At 44.6% G+C, this 22475-nt stretch overlaps 1 protein-coding gene across 1 annotated transcript in view; it reads right to left on the bottom strand.

Annotated features, from left to right (window-relative positions):
• Positions 1 to 1616: 1616 nt before the first annotated feature.
• Gmds (GDP-mannose 4,6-dehydratase) overlaps positions 1617 to 22475 on the bottom strand; it is a 511111-nt gene continuing 490252 nt past the window's right edge. Inside the window, exons 10-11 of the mRNA XM_075969961.1 lie at positions 2170 to 2238; positions 1617 to 2007 (exon numbers count right to left, since the gene is read on the bottom strand). Coding sequence (XP_075826076.1) covers positions 1945 to 2007; positions 2170 to 2238 — 132 coding nt within the window. The 3' untranslated portion in view covers positions 1617 to 1944. The remainder of the gene's footprint in view (positions 2008 to 2169; positions 2239 to 22475) is intronic.

Here is a 22475-nt window from a genome sequence, read left to right as displayed (position 1 = left end):
GGAGCCCCCAACAGTGATGGAGAGGCATGACAAGGTTGCCATTAAAAAGATGTCTTCGGTCAGAAACCCATGCTCATGCCCATTTAGCTTCACTGGAGACACACGGAATTCCTGCCCAGGATTTCTCCTGGTCTGCCCTAAGGAGTTCATTATGGCTGTGGGATAGAGAGCCACAAAACACTGAATTAGACACTGCAGGCCTGCAGGCCTTTGGAATGGCTTTTCGTGGGTGCTCAATGAGGGACTTAGGTGGTCAGAGGAGGCTTGTGCATGAAGGTCAAGGCCAAGGAGCATTAGTTGGGAGACTTGAGAGTGTGTATGGGACAGTAGACCTCTGGGTATGTTTGCAAGATTTGTGCGCGACAGTGTGTGAGATGGCATGTTTGTGAGTGAATCTGTATCTGTGAGCGGATGTATGTTTTAGGTTGTGGATGACGATGCATGTTCATGTATGACAGTGCATGGGTGTATGCCCCCCAGCCTTCCCAGTCCTACAAGCTCCACCTCCCAGAGACCATCTGCTTCCAATTACCAGCATCCCATTTGGGGATAGAAACAGCAGGCTCTTCTTGGGGTGGCTTCTGAGAACCGGGTGGGCCAGCCTGGCTGCCCTAGTTCTGCTTCATGGGGGCTGAAGCTGCCCCAGTCAGCATGCTCTCCCAGCATAGAGAGCTCCACAAAGAGCCCTCTCTGCACCAGCCCTGGAGCCCTGGTCCTCCCCCAGATCATAAACCTGCCTGTGAAGACATTCGGAAATAGTTCACCCTCAGTCTCATGCATGTGCAAAGATTGGAATGCCATTCGCTCAAGTTTTATTTTATTTTGCTTGGAAGGGGAGTGAGGGGGAGAAGAGTCCTGACCTAATTTGTTCTAGGCCAAAATACTATTTCATGTAAGAGTGTATACCTGCAAGCAGATCCTTGCTTGCCTTCTGGGGGTGTTCTGTGCACTTAAGTGTCACCTGTAGCTGCGCAGTGCACAGCTCAGAGATGCAGGCCTGTAGTCAGAATTCTAAATAATAAACTCAGTGAAGCTGGATCCTGGGTTCTAAGTCTCTTTATCAGAACTTCTAGCTCATGTTGATGGGGTTGAAGCATCAGCATAATGTCTGGTATGTATCAGGCACTGGATTGAATTAATGAGTCAAAATTCAGTTTAAAAAGTGACCTAGTATCAATGGGAAGAGGTTGGAAATAAATACTGTACAAAAGGCCATAGAAGAGGCTTAGGTTAGGGGGCTTCTGGGTAGCCCAGGGACTTTCACATGTAATGTTCCAACAATATTTACTTATCATCAAGTTTCTTCTTTTAGCAACCCCATTTCATGAGCCCCCCCCCTTTTTTTGAGAGGGTGAGAGCTCAGTGGTTCTAATTAAAATCAGCAAAGATCAGAAGGGGTATGAATGCTTCAATTCAGCAGGGGATAGGTATGTCCAAGGCAGACAGCTAGCGAGGCCTCTGCTGAGGGCAGCTCAGGCTAGGGGTCTTCCCAACAGGAGCTTTTCCAAAGGAACCAAGTAATATTTCATCCCTACCCATGGGTTTTGTTATTGTTTGGTGCCATAACCTGCCTACATTATAACCCGGAAAAAACACACACAAAGCAACTCTGTTAGTGCTGGTTCATAGAAAGATCATTTAATAAGAAAAGAGAGAAACAATCTCAAAGCTCCAAAATTTAAGTTGTCTAGTGACATAATTTCAAGTAAAATGAATATGTGATTAACACTTCTTGATTTCCCAAAACCATTCAGAAGGGCCTTCGACAAAAGCAAAGTGGCCTTAGCTCTGGAGTGTCCCCTCCTGGTGCCTACAAATTTATAACCCAGCTTTTAGCTGTGGGGACAACACAGGAGGTCAAGGGTCGATGGTCACAGGAGTGGCTGGACTCTGATTCGCTGGCTCTGCATGATAGGCCATGCCTCGGAATCTTTGCAGATGTGCTCAGGCGTTGGGGTTGGTCCGCATGAGCTCCACGTCGGCCTGCACCATCTCCCTCACCAGCTCCTGCAACCGAAATCCAGGGTGGGTGATGAGGGCGGGGTTTCTGCCACCCTCTTCTGCAATACCTCCTCCCAGGGCTCTGAAAGGTCTCCTGCCTGATTGCAGTCCACCAGCAAGGGTTCACAGCTAACAGCTGTGAGAACTTCCATTGGAGACACAACTTACGTCAAAGGCAACGCGGGGCTTCCAGTTCAGTTTCTGCTGCGCCTTGGAGCAGTCTCCCTGCAGAAAGTCCTGCGGAGAGAGGGCAGATGAGGTGTGCTTGTGGAGTACCCCTTTCCCGATCTGTCCCATCAGGTAAGATACGATCCAATTTAAGTTGTCAGGAGGGCGACTGGGAAAACTGTTTGGAAATACTGCTCTTCTCGGCAAAGGTCAGGGGTAAATCAAGTCTGAATGTCCAAGACATGAAGCTCGCTGCACAATGGCCATTCCAGGTCCACGACCTGGAGGACTCCGACCCATCTGCTGGGTCTGGTGGCTAGAATCCACACTTCTCCAGGTCCGGTCTTAGGTCTACTGCCTTTGCCCTGCTCCTGCCTCCTGAATCTTGTCCTGGATTTGGAGTCAGGGGAAACCCCGCCTCTGGTCTCTGGCTTTTGGGACAGCCTAGGCGGGCAGGCAGGCAGGCAGCACAAGCTTGGAGTAGCCTCCGCTCAGCTCTGGCTTTGCTAAGGTGAAGACAGTTCTCTGCCAGCCAGCAGCGCATCCACAAACTCCAAAACAGAAACTTTCATTTTCCGGCTACTGCAGAGGGTCTGTTATAATCTCTTTCTTCCTTAGAAAATAGGGATTTTCTTTCTTGACTAATGGGACAAACACGGAAACCTCATTTTCAGACCCTGTGCATCTGAGACCTCTGGTCAGCCCAGGCTCTTTCTCTAGCTCCTCTCACCTCCAGATGCCCCTTCAAGGCTGCTTTTAGAGGAGACTGCTGACCACTGTCTCAGCCCAGGACTGGACCTTACCAACATATACTGCTGAGGTCAAGCCTCCTGGTCTGCTTGCTCAGTTCTGACTTTACGAGGAGGGGAACACAAACGTACCGGAGCTTCCTGGATATCTAGCAAGAGCAGTTCACTTTCGTTCATTTAAGATACTCTTTTGGAAGGAAGACTGGCAACTAACAGGAAACGGTAAAGATGAAAATCCTGTGTCTTCACCCTCATACAGTTCTTTATTGTAGGTCTCGAGACTAATGGGCATTTCAAGATGGGTTTAAAGGGAAGAAAGGAAGGAAAGGAGGGAGGAAAGGGAAAAACCAGGAAAAGCCAGTTAGGTATATTCATATGAGTGCATCTACTGCCGCATATGCGGAGATACAAAATAACCAGGGACTGGGAAGGCAGGAGGGAAAAAGGGGATCTTTATAATGGATACGTTATTAGGATACTGTACTTTAGCTGTGCACTCTTAGACAAGTGGACCAGCTGCTCTGAGTGACAACCACAGATAACTAAGCTGCAATAAAAGGCCTCTCCTGCACTTGGCAGCCAAGGGCACTTTGTTCGGGGTTTCAGATGGGTAGGCCAGAGTGTTAGGTACAATATTTGTGCTTCCCATGGGGTGCTCACCTGGGCATTCCCAGCAAGGTGGTCTGGATTCGGGTTCCCATTTCCCTGCCTGAGTCTTTACTCTAGCAGAGGACATTCAGGGACTCTCGTTCTCAATCATCCATCATTGCTTTTTAGGCTTGAATAAATCAAATTCCCAAAGGCTTTGCATTTCACAATATGCTGAAGTACCCACTTCCTCCCCAGAGTGTTAACCAAAGTGAAGCAAGTTATTTCTGCTGGCCTAAAAGCCCATTTCCAGACTCCCCAGGAAAGGTAGGATACAAGAATTAGTAATTAGCATTTTTAGCACAGTGCTACCTGGAGCTGCCAGTGAAAGTGGAAAAACAAACCAAGTAATTTATTTCTCTTTACTCTCCCTAAATAAACTTGTATATACTTTTTACAATGCTTCTCTTTTAGTGTAAAAGCCACACAAGGATAGTCCTTCTTTTTCCCCAGAGGAAGCTGTGCAGTTTGGAGTCATGAAGCAATGTCCACCCGCCCCTCTCAGTCCTCAGTTTCAGGAGAACATGGTTACTGTTGACTCACATACCGCCGGCAGTAAATCAACCAGCACAGCATGGATGCAATTCATGGCTATGAACATACAGTTAAAAAAAGCCCTAAAACTCAGTTTGGTTTCAAATGATCTCAGTAGGCTTGGGAAAGGGAGCTTTGTATTGTAATTATGTTTCCTGTATTTTTCTATAAGTAGCTCATAATATAAAAACAACCAGGCAACTACAATTAAGAAAAAAGAAAAATGGTTTTCAAAAACTTAGCAACAGACACTACTAAATACGCTGTAAAAGTATTTCACTGAAACCAGAGACAGGCCCAGCTAAACTTCCCAATCTAGTTTGCAGCCCTCTCTTAGACTGCAGCCTAGCAGCTTCCTTAGCCTTCTGCCAACACTGTCTCCCTGAAAGCCAATTAGATCAAGAGGCCCTGGGAAGGGAGAGCACGCGGTCCTACCAGAACAAAACAGTGGCTCTTCTTGCCAGGTGCCACTAACATGGGCTAGTCAAAATGTTTCTAACTCTTCAGCTTTTCCTCCCATTAGGCAAGTGCTGTACCACTGGGCTCTCCTCCCCACCAACTCCACGGTGTGCTCTGTACTTCACTGTCCTAATTGGAACAGGTTACTAAAATGAGGGTGGTGGTGTGTACCCTTCATCCCAGCACGCAGAGGCAGGCGGATCTCTGATCTACAGTTCCAGGCCAGCCTGGAACAAAAAAAAAATTATTTCTACCATGGGATCTGGCCAATGGTTTGTTCCATTTACAAGCTCCCTGGCTCAGGCGCACTTCAGGGGTGGCATGACAAGGCCTGCGTGTGAAGGCACACGGTGCTGGACAGGAGGGCAGACAGGAAATGCTCCTTTAAACATCATTTCCTCTGACCCGCAGAGAAGTCGGGGTTGGGAGGTGGACTCCTGCAGGGAAGCCCGGAGCTGCTGTGCTCACACACGGATGTGGGGAGAAAGAAATGCCATGATCTGAACTCCTTTTATACTTGAGTCTTTTAAGACATTTGAACTTCCACGAAATCCTCCAATAGGGCCAAACAGTTCCTAACAACAAGTGAAAAGAATGAGTTTATGTTTACTGCTCTCCGCTTTGAATTATTTGGTTCTCTACAGAGCATACACTACCATATGACAACACAGGCAAACCTGGAATTAAGTGATGATTTTATGTAGAGTTTCTACAGAATTTCTACAAAGAACTTCATGAAATGGGTGGTCTGGAGTTTTTCTGGAAAAAAAAAACAGGCAACAAAGCTCTAAGAAAATTTAAAGCATTTTTAATGTAAATATGGCATTTCCTAAATCTGGCTTCTGGTGTCTTGCCATTTTCACTGCTATTCCTTAGGTGAACTATTCAGTTTCAATATGTAATTTATTATTGTCAAATTCAATTAGGCTTAACTAAGCATTTTACAGCAGCTAAACAGCACAAGGAACAGAGAAGGGCTGCAGACAAGCTCTCTCCACAGACCCCAGCTCCTTTGCCCCTGCGAGCTGTCCTGCAGCGGGAGCACCCAGACATGGTGGCTTTTACGGCAATGGAGATGCAAGCGTAGGCTCAGAAGAGAGCATGTTTTGTTGCAACTAAATCTCGGGCTTTCCTGGCCATTGGTCTTGTTATAGTGGATAGATAAAGTGCCAGACCAAGTCCCGGGGAAGTCATTAGACCAGTTCCTGAGCCCACAGCAGTTAACGCAATCCAGAAAAGGAGGGCTCACCCTGCCATTATTGTCTCCTCTAATTAGAGGCCACTTTTGTGAGATCTCTGGGCTCCCTGTGCACTGCTGTCAAGATAACAAGACACCTTTCCGCCACACAGGTTCCTTTTCTCCCCTGATGTGATTTTGATTGTTCTTACACAAATTAAGTCCCGTCAGTACACTAAACTGGATCATGCAGGATAACTCCAAGCTCACACCCTCATTTCTTTTTCTCCCCTTTCTCTAAGATTGATTCGGGGAAATTATAACATTTAGATTGAATTACAACTTGGATTGGGTTTCCTTGGCAGGTTTGTGGTAAGGTTTGTAGGAACATCTGGTTGGGCAGAGAGACTTTAAGAACATAAGAGTTCTTGGCAGGATATTGTTAAATTTTTATGTACATATTGAAAGAAATTGATTTTTGAGCGCCATAGACAAGAAGGTGCATAGACAGGGATATGACCAAGGAAAACCTGGCCCGATGGAAACCTTGGCTAAACATCTTCAGGAATTTAAGACATGGAGCTGTGAGTGGCACAAAAATACTCACTTTCCCCTCCTGCTTTTCTAAGAAAAGCGAAATTGAAGACTAGCTTAGGCTCCAAGGGAATAGAAGAATGCCAATGAGTGAAGTCCTTGATCTGACTTTATGCTAATGGAGTGAGGAGGCAAGCTTCCCTCTCAGGGTAAAGCTTCTCCTGGGAAACACAGAACTGCTAAGAACAAAACAAAACAACACAACTTGAGGGAAGCCTTTGAAGTTGCACTGCACATCCCAACCAAGATTCTAGACATGCAGGGAGGGGCATATGGAGGAAAAGGGAGAGAGTAGCCTGAAGAGTCCCCCAAATGCCCCACCCCCCCTCCAGCCTGCAGTGCTCTCTGACGACCTGTGTAGTTTTAGCTCTCATATGCCGGAATTTACTCCTGGCTTAATCCTACCCAAGGAGAGAGCTAACCTCAGAGCAGTACAAGGAGGAGGTGGCTGGGCATTTCTCTCTCCTCCCCTGGACTGCTTTAGAATAGCAAAGATTGAAGTCAACACCAGGCCTCTCCTTTAATGACAAGGGGCGATAAGAGACAAGGAGAAAACAGCAGGTTGTCTCGTCTGTTCAGGAAGTGGGCTGGGGGACTGTCCATCCAGCAGGGCTGACAGAGTGCCCCAGAGCTAAGCTGATACAGCTTCACTAAGCGCCATTCCAGAGTGTAGCACAGCATGGGACGTGGAGAAGAGCAGCAGGCCCGCAAAAGCTGTTCCTAGTCTCTGCACAAAGGACACTCCAGGCCTATTGGCCTTAGACTAAAAGAACCACTGCTTAGAGCTCAAGACTCAACACTGTGCACTCTCCTGGTGGGCCCACTCAAGAACCTGTTAGTCATGCTGCCTGTTCTTCTGGATGGTACCTCCTCTTACAAGATCTTTAAGATCCTGTGGTTCCTTCACTGATCCCATTTTTCTGTGAGAGACTATTCAACAGCTACCAAGAGGTACTAAACAAAGGAAAAGAAACATCTACTTATATGTGGGCCTCACACACTTATACAAGAGTCTACCACTGTTTAGAACTTTCTGAAAAGTGAATGAGGATGTGTCTTCTTCCCAATGTATCTATCCATCAATATACCATGACATACACACATCTTTTCCATTATATTTTAAAAAATATAGTTAGTGCTAGGCAGTGGTGGTGCACACCTTAAATCCCAGCACTTGGGAGACAGAGGTAGGTGGATCTCTGAGTTCAAGGCCAGCCTGCTCTACATAGCTAGTTCCAGAGCGGCCAGGCCTACAACAGAGAAACCCTTTCTCAAAAAAAAAAAAAAAAAAAAAAACAATATATATATTTAGCATGAGAGAAAAAAAGTTAGGCAAAAAAAAGTTCTACAAGTTACACAGAAAACATATTTATCCTCCAAACCTGGGGATTTTGTATACATAGAATCAAGTAGCCATTGGTCAAAAACAACAGAAAAATAGACACCTGTGCTGAAGATGTGCAGATGCCATGTTTGTCATTGTTGCCTTGTGATCATAACACCTGCTGACAGCATCTGCACTGTGTTAGACAGATTCACTGAGTGCAGGAGGACATGCAGAGGTCTGCAAATCATCTTATACAAAGTCGTAAGTTATCTGAGTATTTTGTCAGAGGGGGATCCTGGAACCAATTCTCTGAGGATTCTGAGGGAAGACTGCATTGGGGGAAAGTATGGGCGCTCAGATTATTAATTTTCCTTTAGAGTTTTAATGAGTCTTGAGAAAGATCTCTCAGGCCAGCATGCTTGAGACATGGGTAGCTTTACCTCTGTGGACCAGTTTACACACCCCAGCATTCACACTAACCAAACTGTACCATCTCCCTTAGCAGCTTGGGATTCTCTACCACTGCCTGTCTTCCCATTACTACAGAGCTTTGAATGGGGTACAGAAATGGGAACCAACCCAGGAACACTCTTACCAGCCTGTATAACCTCACTGGGACCCAGGCTTAGTCCATCTAGATGAGCAAGCAAAGGAAAACATTTCTAAGAAACAATGTCCAGTAGCTTGAGAGAGTTACATGCTCACAGGTAGAGGTCTAACATACACCTTACAGGTGACAGGTCACCTTACAACATCCATATTTATGACCCCTTTGTACCTGATCTATGTCTACAGTTGTAGTCATGGAACTTTTTTTCCCCCTGTTACCATGGGGTTTTGAAGCCTAGTGCTTACAGGGAAAGTGAACCGAATGACTTACTATAACTGGAGCCCTCTGATCCTAATTCCTTCACTAAAGTTCACCGTAATCAGCTGATGGGGGTGGTAGTGGTGACTCACACGTATAATGTAAGGGCCACTTAATGACAGGGAGATAAGATTGTTAGTGACTTCAGCATTCCAGGCTTCAAAGTCAGCACCATCTTCTTTGAAAATTACTGGCTACTGTTAATAACTAGATCTAGGGTGTAAAGATTTGTCTATGTTAGTAGGAGATGGCATGAACCCCTGAGGAAAGGAGATAAAGCACCTTTAAGTGGACCGATTAGGGACTGTTGTGACATAATTGGCAAGTGGCGTTCTGGACACAAGATGCAGACTGCATTTCTTTTGCCACTTAGCACTTTCTGCCCTCAAAGCACTTTGCAGAGTTCAGCTAATTAAACTTGAAGACATCCACACTCAAGATGCAACTCAGGAGATTTTTATATCTGCTTCAGAGGCCTCTTTCTAGAGATGAAAGTTTTCTACAAAGTGTCTTGGAGCTCAGAGCCCAACTCTGTTATCCAGCTTATCTTGAGCCAGGAAGGGAACTGAGGCCATGGGGCATCCCGGATTGCACAACACAAAGGCAATTTTCCTTAAGCTCGCTTCCTTCTTGTTTGTTAGGCAATCTATCATCTTAGAGAAAATCCCTACCCTTATTTTGAACACATACAGAAAAGAACATTGTAACAAATACAATTGCAATTAAATTAAATCCTTACAATTAAAATGGGACAGCTTTTTCTTTGGGCGTTTCTCAACTTAAATAGCACACTGAAGTCTTCTAATTCATAGTCTCTCTTCACTAACTTACCTATCTACCTGTGCTTCACCTCCTCCCTTGTCTGTCCCCAAGCTACATGGAACCGACTTAAGAGGGCCACATCCACATGTTCTATCACTACTTCCCTAGCAGCTTCTTGAGGGCAACTAACACAGAAGACCCTGCATTTGGCTGCTTCCTCAAGAAACTTCTTGAGGAAAAACCTAAACAACTACCTGCCATTTGTGAGTTTCTGGAGAGCACAGAGGAAAGATAAGCATTCAGATCCTTAGGTGTTCCACAGTTTGACTTACTTGTTTTCCCACCATCAAGGCTAAGAAAGATTTAGCAGGCTGTGGGGATCTACACTGCATGGCTACCTGTTACTCTTCCTTTCATTTTTTCCTGAGAAGAACAGAATCCCTATGTCTATCTGTTGAGATATTTCAGCTAGATATCATGAAGCCATCTAGTGGTAGAGTCTTGGACTAGAAGGCAGCATCTCTAATTTTTAGTCTAGCAGTCACAATGTTCAAAGGACCAAGCCCTCCGAGGAAAACAGTGTACTTATGCAACATTCATGTGAGAAGCAAAGAGACTTCTAAATAATGTGTAAGCATATGATGATATCAGTACATGCCAATGATGGACAGAGGTTGACACAGAAATCCAGCCACTGTGTAACTCAGTGAATATGTTGTTATAGAACAAACTCAGCCACAGTGGTGGAACAAGAGTAGTGGCCAAAGGGAGGATACTGACTGGCAATATGCAGAAGGAGACCTTGGGTGGACAGAAGCATATTACAGAAGCCCATGCTCTTGTCAGAACCGATCTAACTGCAGTTAACATCTGTGCATTTCACTATAAATTTCATCTCAACCAAAACATTCTTAAACATTACTAAGAACACAGAGATATCACTGGAGGGAACTGGACTCCTGTCCAGGGCTCAATGAACTCAGCTGTTTCTGAGCATCTCTGAGTATGCGGTTCTAAATCCATAAAAACCGAGGTAAACACTGTTTATGCTACAGGATGGTTGTAAGAATTAAGGCTACACAGAAACAGCTGCTGGTACCAGATTTCTCCCCTTGAAGTACTGGAGATCAAGCCCTATTAATGCTAGGGAAGCAAACCTTTTATCTCAGAGACACCCAGTCCCTGTTTCACTGTTAGGCTTAGGTCTTTGTTTGCCAAACAAATCTACCCAGGATTTTACACTCTGTTTCTCTCCAATTATTGCACACATTTTGCAGCTTTGTGGTTTGTTGCCAGACACTGATTTTGTCAGGCACTGGGGAAGCAACTGTGGATAAGTCAAGGCCTTGACAATCATGGCACCTGTGCTGGGTTGGGGAGATGGCAAGAGGTGCACAGAGATACAAGGAGGATATCAGCTAACGGCGAGTGTGGTGACAAGGCCATAGAGGTGGGGACTTGACAAGAGCGGGACAACCCTGACAGTTAAGGGACATTCTAAAGAGCAGCATCTGATCAGAGATCTGAATAGGAAGAAAAGATATGGTTAACAAGGTCTTTTGGGGGACACCATTGATAGGAAGTATTTTAGGGACCAGAGCTTCAGCTCTGAGGAGTACAGATCAGGCCACTGCTTGTGGATACATGAACAAGGGAAAGGGAGCTCATGGTGAGGTCAAAGAAGGTTAAAAAGACATGTCATGGATCCCAGGTCTTCCTCTATAGAAGCCATGCTGTGCCAAGGCTTTATTTTCTGAACCATACCTGACTGTCCCTTAAGAGTCTAAGCCATGGTTAAAAAGTTGGCTGACTTCAATAATTTAGGTAGAAGCCTGAAATTTTGGGGGATGGGGATTTTCAAAAGCATGACACAGACTTCTAGCTGTTCATACTGATTTATGGGAGAGTTGATTTTTCTCTCTGTACTAACTAAACTCTTGTGCACAACCTCTGCTCCTCTCTGATGTTTGGGCATGTAACCTAACTACTCTAGGGGCCAGGTCTGGGTTACTACAGTGAAGACTCAGCATGATACCTAGATGGCTTTGCGAGGCTAGGAACCTGGTTGCTGGAGTGTGTGTTAACAAGGTTGCTCATCTTCTGGCCAAATGAGGACAGCAATAGCCTCTGAGGACTAACTGAGATGCCTCCACTCTTCACTTCTTTTTTGGTTAGTGGAAAGTGGGAGCCCTGAACACCCCGAGGTGGCTACAGAGCCTTTTCTCTGACTAGCTCTCAGAGTGGGACACATTACTGGAACCTTTAACGAATTTCACCATATGGTGTATGTGTTTGTGTTAGTACATGTGTATCTTTGAAAGGCCAGAGAAGCAGTCCATTACCATCCTAGCATTGATAGCAGGGAGTCTGGACTTGGCTCTGGGTCCTGGAGAGTTTAAGCACTAGAGGTTTTTACAGACATCAGTGGACTTTGTCTTAGATGAGAGGTGTCAATGACAGGAGAGGAGACCAGTTGAAATGTCCAGGCCATTGAGGTGAAAGATGGGGTTCCTAGATGACAGTGGCAGTAGAGTGTGGCCATGCAAAGATAATTGGGGAAGTAGAACACCGAAAGACTTATGGATTGATGGGATGCAGATGAGAGAACAAAGATTCTGGATTCTGGCTTAAAAGAGAACCTTCCCATTCTTTCAAAGGCATTTATAAATTTATAATGCTATGAGACATTCCATTATAGTCTCACTAGCTTTATTAGTTTCTCTGCTTCAAGGCAACTCCTTATTTCCAACATTATGAAACAGGGGCTCTCTGAAGGTCACTTCTGTTAATCTGCTGATAACCCTTTCTATCATACTCCGTGGAGAGGCACTTTCTGGTAATGACTTGATATGATGCCAAAGTCCTTGAGTCTACTTATCACCCAGAGAGCAATTCTGCTTCCATGAATCCTGGCTACCCATGTGAAACGAATACTAACCTTCTTCTGTGACTTGAGCTGGTGGACAAGTGAGGAAAGGGTTAAGCTAAGCTGTGTCTACTGTGCAATACCAACACGTCCAACTTTTATTATTCTCCACTTGCGGCTAGAGGAAGTCCGAGAGGTGGCCTTTCACATGACATCATAAAAGCCTGATTTATCGCCAGCCACCAAACATCTAGAAAATCATAACATCCTTTCAGGAAAATGCAGTGGAAAATAATCAGGCTGGCTTTGATGAAAGCTTTGGTGGGGACTCCAAGTGTGACACCCTGCACAGTCGCCCTTGGCAGGTGCTTTGTTTGCCCTCAGTGCTGGCCTTGCTGACAAGGCCGAGGGTCTGATCTAAATGACGGCCTGTGATGGAGTGCAGCTTCCTGTCCACAGACCAAATAAGTTGGGATCATAGTCTGCCAGCTTGATGAAAACAGCACTTCAGTGTATGTGAATATGCTTTGGAAATGACAGTTCAGTCCAGATGTGAGAAATTATTGACTACGAGAGTATAAAAAAAATCATGCCTTGTTACATAATCTACTGCCACATGCTCTGAGGAGCATGGCTGTCACACATCCTGTATTGTACCAATGACCTTTCCTCTGTTTCTATCTTTACTGATTGATTTAATGAATTATGATTATGATTTTTTGTTGTGCTGGGGATTATCTGAAAACCTCTTGCATGCTATATAATAGCTCTATTGTGGAAGTATTAAGCTCTACGCCTATCTTTAGGACACAACTCATCATCTAGACCTTTGCATCTCAAGACACTTTACCCAGAACAGTGTTCCACTCCATCATGCTCCTAATGACAAAGGGGGCTAAGATGTGATGGAGCAGAGATCTCTCCCCAACAAATGTTACAGGACATAAAGGGACAATTGAGTTCCTCATAGCACAAGGTATGCATTCAAGAAAGGGATACCTCCATATTGATTCTTTAAATGCTTAGTCAGTTGGCAAAACTACCAAGCAGGAGCCTCTTGTCTCCGATGCATATGATGTGTTCTGCAAATAAACCCAGGAAGGAAGGTCAGAGTAACTTGAGAGCCAGTATGGTTCTCAAATTATGGCCACATCCATTTTCCATAGGCCTACTAGTGGAAAAAGTTGGCCTATCTACACAGAGCAAGGTAAGCTATTGAAGTCTTGAGTTTTGAGGAGGAAAGCTGCTGTAATGATTTATCCAAACTGAAAAGAGCTACCTTTCAGAGCTGAAAGTGGCACAGATGTTACTTTCACTGCTAAGTCATTAAATGCTGCAACACAAAAACCATGCCCGGATTTAAGGACTCAGAAAGGAACACCTCTCTTGTGACCCTAAGCATTCCTGAAGATTGGTATTAGTGTGGCTTCTTAGGAAGGATGAGCTCCCTGTGGTTCAGGTGCTGAGCCCCAGACTGATACACCAGACACATCAATCATGGGCACACAGGAAGCCTCAGTGCCCATCATGTACCTTTGCAAATTTAGTTTTTTTAACTGCTACATCAGGCCTATAGTGAACCTGCCCAGATCATTCACACTTCCTAGGGCCACATGCGGAATGGTAATGGCCCTCAACTGCATGCTCTTGGCCTGATTCTCCTTTATAGTCTGCCTTCAGAGCCTGTTCCAACACATGGGGCTGGTATTGATCCCCATTTGCTGCTGTCAGCTGAAATTTCATAGAGGCTGTGGTGTCATGCATCAGGCCTGCCCCATTTTCTTCCATCTGGCTGGACTGGTCAGTTCCCAGTTTGAGACTGAGTCAAACATAGTGACCAGGGAAGCCAAGTAACTTAGAACATTGTAAGCAGAGGGTGGTAGCTCAAGATGGGTTGTCTCCCAGTTTAGTAGTAAGGGAATCAGGGACCACTTAGAGTCAAGGCTGATTTATTGGGCTTCTCATTGGATCTATCCAACCCATTGTACACTCCATGTTGTTAATCCCTTTTAAGAGTCGTACATGGAAGGTAAGGAAACATATTCCCAGCAAATTAGATAACTTGCTCATTTTGGACTTGGAATGGGGCCTAGACTCAAATCCAGGCCCAAATGACTGCAAGGGTTGGGCCTGCTAGCCTGTATCATGTCAGGAATCTTCTCTTGGTCAGGCAGTTGGGAATAATATACAATCAAGTGTTCATCCCCCCACATAGAAGCTGTGAGTGAGGACAAACTATGTAGCCGGGAAAAGAACTTAACTAAAAAGACCCAGTTAGAGATATTGTGATAATATACCTATAATTCTAGCACTTAGAAGGTAGAGGTAGGAACCTCATGAGTTTGAAGTGAAAATGAGGTAAATAGAGAATTACAGGCAAGCTTGGACCCTGTAATATACAATAAGACCCTGTCTCAATAAAGCAAGGTCTGACAATGTAGCCCAGTGGTAGAAAATCTGTCTAGGAAGTATAGGGCTTAGTTCTCAGCACTACAAATAAAAAGAAAACAGAAAATGAATACGTTTTCACTCCACAGAGGTCCAGAAAAACCATGGCTGCTAGTGCACCCCTTGTATCCATTAGAGTAGGTCCTTTATGGAGAGAGAAATCTCAGCGACAAAGCAAGAGTGGGGCTATCATGATATACAGGGCTAACATCAGTGTCTTATAGCTTGAAGAAAGCTCCAGATTGCAAAAGAAAAAAATAATTTCATCTTTCCCACAAGCCAGGAATGAATGGTTATGTAGAGGTAGAAGAGAAAGCATCTTCAGTTGGATTACTTCAGATTCCTTAGGCATTATCAGTAATGGTGATGATCTTGAACTTTGTATTTAAAAGCAAACAAAGAGCAAGTCATTTTCCCAGGGAAGGGTATTTCTCTGCCTGGCAGCCCCTGGTACTCTAAGGATAAGTTGCTCCCAGTGTACTTTCTCCAGTAGAGCTAGAATCTTTAAGGAACTGCTTGCCTTCTAGGTCCACCAAGAATACTAAGAACTGTTTGGCATGAAAACTTAAAGAGCTTGGGAAATGCTTGGAATCTGACTCCATTAGAACACACTTTTCTTTGAAAATACTTCAACACAGAACTAAAGCAAATGGCCTGGATCTTACTTATGCTATTACCATGACCATTCCTAACAGAAACAAATTACTCCTGAGGATGCAAACTTATACAGATTTCAGGGTCTACGTAATGAAGGAGACTGCACTGTCAGGGGCTCTGCACCTGTGTAGTAGTAGAGCCAGTATGGAGAATGCAAGGTAGGTAAGGCTTCAGCAAAAGCATCTTGACTTTTGAGCTTGGCTACTAAGAATTCAGATTTAGAAAGAAAGGGTTGCCTTAAATTATTACTACCCTATAATGATATCAACAGTTACCACAAAGGAGCCCCCAGTCTATTTTCTCAGTGAATCCTGGCAACGTGTGCAACATTCATTTATCCACCCATTATTTATGCAGCCAGTGGCCATAGATATGTGAGTCCAAGTAGCTCAAAGTTAATGATGGGGACTAAGAAGCAGATGGTAATAAGTTACAAATGTCATGTTCTAAGCAAGGGGGGGCGGGGAGCAGGGTGATAGAGCCAGAATGACTCTGACATGCAGGGTAGGATTGCAACTTGAAGAAGGTACATGAGGAGTAAGGAAATAGACACTGTACAGGGCAGTAACACTACCCTATGTTTGGCAGGCTACTTACAGAAGCACATGCAAAAAACAAAACAAAACAAAACAAAAAAACAATGGGATAACTTGTCAAGAACTCCCTCTGGGAAGCTTCTGGGATTAGGTCCCTTCATAGGAAAAAGCGGAAGGGTCCACAGACTAAAGCAGTGGGGGCACTCAGAAAAAACATTTTCTAGTTCTCAAGAGGGTAGTGAGCGAGGAGGACAAGGATAAGGTATCTAAGTGCAAGACTGTAACTCAAGGCCTAAGGAGGGGTCTGAGAGCCTAAGGTCTGGGGTAGGCGGCACAGGGCTGAGTGGTGCTCTCCCCTCTCGCTGGAAGTAAACCTCAGATGCACAGCAATTAGCACTAGCTCAGCCTGGACTTTGTTGCCAGAATTCTATGCAGAATTTCAGTTCTTTCTAGTATTTTCTGCATGACCTGACTCTCAATGGGCCTATAATACAATATCTGTTGATGATAAAGAGGCAAGATAATGAAAGTGGTTGATGTGAGCAGATATTTAAATATTAGCTACTGTATGTATATTTCTTTATGGCTTTACCAGTAGAATCAAACTAACTCACTTGGAAGGACACTCAGGTTTTCAAAGCTGGGTTGTGATGTTAGCTTCAAATGTCTCTTTATATGAGCTCTGCAGTTCTAGCAAGCTGCAGTTCCTATATATATATTCGCATATAGAGAATTCTTCCAAGCCGCAACCCTCTTCTTCCTCCTCATACATTTAACACCATAAAAACCTGCTGAATCTGGGGTCAAAGAGACTTTGTTTGAAATACCCTTCACTGTAGATTTAGCCCATTTGTTCAACTACCTGTTTGATGGCATAGATGTTGACTTACCGAACACTTTCCACAGTGTGAGGCCACATATCCAGTCATCCCCACCCCCATGTCCCTAGTTCTAGCCTCAGCCATTTCCCATGCCTACACCCAGTCCCACCTCCTTCCGTGTTATATACCCCACATAGGAAGCAAAGTCAGACAGGGCCATGCCTCTAGGTAACTAGGTAGTCAGTATAATTCTTATGAGTTGTAGGGTGGGCTGTCTCAGGGTGTGTGGTCTATCTACTTTAAATACATTTTGGCAACCCCATGGCACTGGTCTACTTAGCCAGCAGGTGGCTCATGCCCCTTGTAGTGTCACTCCACAAGCAAAGAGAAACTAGACAGGACTAAGTACTGTAAGGGAAATTGAATACTTCTGGTCAGGAATGCTGCCTAGGTGATGAGGAAGCAGAGTCTTGGCTGACAGGATGCCAGAACTTCAGCGGAAGAACATGAACCTAGGGAGGAAGCCCCTTGGGCTGGGCCCAGGGGTGGGGGCTGATAATCAGAAGCCTTGAATTTCACAGTGCCGAGACTCTGACCAGGAAGTTGTTATGGGTGATATTGACTCCAGGGTGAGGTAGTGATTTATGGCTTTGCCAAGAAAGATCTGTGAGCTGGGTGTGGTACTCCATACCTGCTATCCCAACTCTAAGGAGGCAGAGGCAGGAAGATGGTGAGTTGGATGCCAGCCTAGTACATATAGCAAGTTCTGGGTTAGTGACTTTCTCTCTCTCTCTCTCCCCCTCCATCTCTCCCTCCCTTCCTCCCTCCTCCCCCTGTGTGTGTGTAATATATTTATATATATGGTGAGGGAATGCCTCAGTAGGAAAACTGTTTGGAGCACAAGCTTGAGGATCAGAGTTCAGATCCCCAGACATAGTTGAATAGGCCATTATAGTTAGTGAGAAATTGTCTCAAAAATAAAAATGGAAAGCAACAGAGGAAGACATCTTATATAAACTTCTCACCTAAGTACACACATATAAGGGTGAGCATACCCACAAAACATGTAACCACACATGCATGCATGCACCAGATAAATCAAGAAAAAGCCAAAAGAAAACAACCTGAAAAACTTCAAACAAACCTTCCCTCCCCCCAAAGACTTTGTAATAAATTTCTTTCTCTAGACACCTGTCATACTCTGCCTGCAGGTGGTCTTGGGGCCAATATGAAGAATCCTTGTGACTGATCTCATTTTAGGAGACCCTGGGCCCTAAGATAGTATTCTATCTGTAAGGCATTCCAAGTCCTGGGAGAACTTAGGAGTCACAGGGCTCACCCAATTCTCACTCATTTTGGTGTATCTCAGAAGTCGGGGTGGTGTTTTCATGCTTCTCAGGGACAACCCATTCCATACCACCACTTTAGCAAAGGAAAATGGAGGGAACAAGCTCAGCTAATTGATGGAATGCAGAGAGTGCCACAGGAGACAACACCCAGGTCATGGATGAGGCAGGTCTTTCAAGAAAAAGATTTGTCCTTTGTTATAGGAAGGAAATACCTCTCAGAAAATCAGGGTGGTGTCTGGCACAGAAAGGACCTGCTGGACCCTAGTAGTGGCAGAACCTGAAGGGCCACTTTGATCCTTACCAGCTGACTCAACTTCCCAATGGGCAAAGATGGAGCTTCTGAGCAGGCACAGAACAATCCATCACCCTGAAAGGTAGGTGAGCAGCCCCGAGCATCACACTTCAGCAGCTAATCCCTTACGGCTTGTTTCTCTTGGACAGCTGTCCTCTGTCTCCTGTCTCCCCCCTTTGCTTTTTATCTTTTAATTAATTAATTTTTATTACAATTTTTATTTTTAAATTCTATATACTTTATTATAAAAAACCTTGCAGATAAATAAAAACACATTTATTCTAACTACATAATAGTTCACTGAGTTATATAGACTTTGGGTCTGGTTAATTTTGGTGTGTGGTTTTTTTAAAATTTAATATGTATTATTTTATGTCTTTATTTAAATCATCATCCAAAGTATTAAATTTCATTATGACATTTTTCTTTTTTCCTGAGACAAGGTTCCACTGTATAGTTCTGGTTGGCCTGAGACTTGCTATGTAGACCAAAATCACAGAGATCTACCTTCCTCTATCTCCCAAGTCCTGAGATTAAAGGCGGGCATCAGAATGCCCAGCTCTTCTCATTTTGACATTTTAAAACAAAATTTGTTTTTGTTGATTCCCCTCTTTCCCACTTCCCTGTATTCCCTTATATCATTCTACAACAGTTCTCTCTTTTGCTTCCATATCTCATGAAACCCTTCCTCAACATATTTTCTCTCCTGGTGATCTCCTTTCTAGTTTCATAGCCAATCCAGAACATATACTGGAAAGAGGCAGCACAGTCAGTAAAAGTTGCTGGAAAAACGGAATATACACCTACCGAAGAATGAAATTGGATCCGTGTCTCTCATCTTGCACAATAGTCAATTCAAAATGATTAAAGATCTTAACCTAAAATCTGAAATACTGTCAGGTGTGGTGACACACACCTTTAACCCCAACACTCTGAGGCAGAGGTAGGAGTATCTCTGTGAGTTCTTCGCCAGCCTGCTCTATATAGTGAGTTCTAGGCTACCTAGGGATATACAGTAAGACTCTTTCTCAAAGGGCAAAACTCTGATACGTACAGAGTAAAACAGGAAATGTGACATAGCCACAAAGATTCTGAACAGAACCTCAGTAGCATAGAATATAGTTTTAAAAATCGACAAACAAAATGATATGAAATTAAAAAGGGTCTGCACAGAAGACACGACTATCAGTAGAGTAAGCAGCTCACCTATAGAATGGGAAAAAAATCTTTGCAAGCTCTACTTCAGTTAGAGGCTTAATATCTACAAGTAAAGAATTATGAATAAAAACTAAACACTAAAGCCTCCCAAAATACTAATCAACAAAAGGGTTAATGAGATGGAAAGTTATCCAAGAAAGAAAAGCAAATGACCAATAACTATTTTAAAAAGTGTTCAACATACTTAGCTATTAGTAAAATGAAAATTAAAGTACTTTGAGTTTCCATTTCATCCAGCCATAATTGCTATCATTAAAATGCAAAAGGCACGGCAGTGGTGACACACACCTTTAATCCCAGCATTTTGGAGGCAGAAGCGGGTAAATTCGAGTTTGTGGCCTAGCCCTACACAGAGAAATCCTGTCCCAAAAAACCTAATATAATAAAATAATAATAAAGAAAAAAGAAGGAAGGAAAGAAAGGAGGAACAAATGGTGATGAGCAGTGGAGACAGCGATCCTTATTTACTGCGAGGGGAAGTGTAAACTAGCACAGCCATTACAAAAACTAGCATGGACGGCTCAGTTTAAAGGGACAGAATCATACACGGGTCAGTCTGCTTCATGTGTGTTCCTGGAGACTCTGGCACATTTTGGGTCCTGTGATGCAAAAGGAAGCAGGGCCGCAGCACACTTCTTTCCCCAGGCAGTAGGAGCACATCAGGTTGTTCCCTTACTACCTCTTCTTTGGGGTGTCCCTGGATTTTCTGTTCCCTACACAGCCTCCCTCTTTTGTATGTCTCCTCTCTGCTTGGGAATCACGCTCTAGACATTGGTGAACAGGACACACTTCATTTTAGGTGAAGTCTGGCTACTCTGTCTTTAAGAGTACCCCAAAGCTACTGGTTCTGTGAAACTCTTTGTGGTCCACTTGAAAATTTTGGATTTGTGAGAGAGAAAATGTATTCCTTCTTACAATCCCTTCAAGAGCCCCCTCCCCACTACCCTGTAGTTAAGGTCCTCCTGCTTCCTGTCTTCTGCTGGAAAATGGGGTCTCACGGTTTATATACCACAGTTATAACCAGAGCACCAAGGAGGCCCGATAACTGCTGGCAGTAGACACAGGTCCTCAGTCAGGCTGGATAAATTATATAGTCTCTGAGGGCCTCAGGAAGAACATCCGTAGGTTAGCTGCTTTATAAGGGCTGGGTAGTATTTTACTCAGTTTTGAGCCTACTTTGGTGTACACATGTGTGTTATAGGGAAAACAGAACCCTCTTTAGAATGACATCCAGTGCTGGAGGGATGGCTCATCAGTTGAGAGCACTGGCTATTCTTTCAGAGGACCCAGGGTTTAATTCCCAGCATCCATCTAGTGGCTCATGGCCATTTAATTCCATTTCCAGGGGGATCTGACACCCTCTTCCGACCTACTTGGACACCAGGCCTGCACATTGTGCACAGACATAAAACACATGAGATAAAATAAAAATTAAAATGAAATCCATGTATTTAGAAACAAATCGAGACCTTACCATAGCTTAGCCTCTCCCTCACCCCAGAGTTTCTTGTTCCGTTGCCCCAACTTCCAGGGACTTCTACATTGCTCCTCCCTCTATGGTCTCCTCCTCGACATAAATGAAGAAAGTTGAGCTTTCAAAATATTTTAAAGTACTGACTGAGAGGGAAGGAGAAAAACACTGGCAGAAAGCACACTTGGGAGACGGAGCTTCAAGGACCAGCTCATGAATGAGCACCTGAAGCTCATCCCTGGGGTAGGTAGGCATCAGGTTGCCTGCTCCTCCAGCTCAGCCTCTACTAGGAATGTCCTCACCACACTTGAGAGACTAGGCAGACTGTGGCCACTCTGTTCTGGCAGCCACTGCTGTGCTTTGCTTCCAGGTTTGTGAGTAGGGGCTATCTTGATGCCTCGGCCTGCATGTAAATCTTGTTTAGCATGGCCACAGCCTTGTTGCCTTTACCTTTTGCAAACAGGCCTGATATATGGTACAGAGCTAGGCCCTGGGTGGGCTTGAGGATAGTGCCACTACTTGTCCTTCGCACTTGCCTTCCTGACTACCTTGCATTTCTACCTCGTTCTCTGGGTTCCTTGTTTACACTCTCTCTATTCTAGGAGGTAAAAATTCATGCTGGAATCAATCCCATCAATCCCTGAGAATCTTCTGTGTGGTGACAGGAGCTGGAGCCTTCTATACATTATTACTTTTACCCCAATGTCCCAGGTCAGAGACTGAGCTCCCATGTACTGAGGCAGAGCAGAGTTGGGAACTAAGTGAAGGCTCAAGATAACCAAGGCTGTTTTTCTGTGACACTCTCCCAGGACCCCTTCATCGTCCCACCACTGGCATTTTCATGTCTGTATCCTATGTTCTGTGTCTCTGCATCAGCTAATTCTTCTAGATGTCTGTGACACTGGCTGTTGATGAGGAACGTGAGCCTTGTTTTGTCACAGCTCATGAGTGGGGACAAGTGGTGGTATTAATACTCCACTGCTCTCTTCTGCCTTTGTCTGCCTCCCCAAAGTGACCGAGGGCTCAGGAGGACAGTGAGTTTCTAGTGACTGCTGGTGTCTGGCTCCACCTCCTGTAGCAGCAGCTCTAGAAGTCACCAGACAGGTTTCTGGCACTCTGCAAGTGGGCACCTTCTTGGTCCCAAGCCTCCTTGCCTGGTGTCCAGGATCCCAAGTGCCTTGGGATCCCTACGCTCTCTGCTTTCCCAGCATTTCTTGAGCTGCCCTAACTGGCAGCCCCAGTTTTCTCACTGCTCCCTTTTTTCACTTATTCTCCAAGTCCACAGCTCTGCTTGGGGCTCTTGGAAAGTCTTAAGGGGGCCGCCTTTTTATCAATGGCTTCGGCTGTTACATCTCCTGGGAACCTCACCACCTTTACCTTCAGCCTTATTTCTCCCAGTGGCAGGCCTGCATTCTTTTCTTGCTTCTCGGCTGCATCAAAGACATGACACCCCTAAGTCCTGACGTCTACAGAGGCTTTCATGTAGGATATAACCCCACTGCTCTCAGATGGCCCCTTATCTCCAGAAGC

This window comes from Microtus pennsylvanicus, chromosome 4 (genome assembly GCF_037038515.1).
Source record: "Microtus pennsylvanicus isolate mMicPen1 chromosome 4, mMicPen1.hap1, whole genome shotgun sequence".
Lineage (NCBI taxonomy): Eukaryota > Metazoa > Chordata > Mammalia > Rodentia > Cricetidae > Microtus > Microtus pennsylvanicus.
Note: the sequence above shows the minus strand (reverse complement) of the source record. Positions and strands in the feature narration are given on the sequence as shown.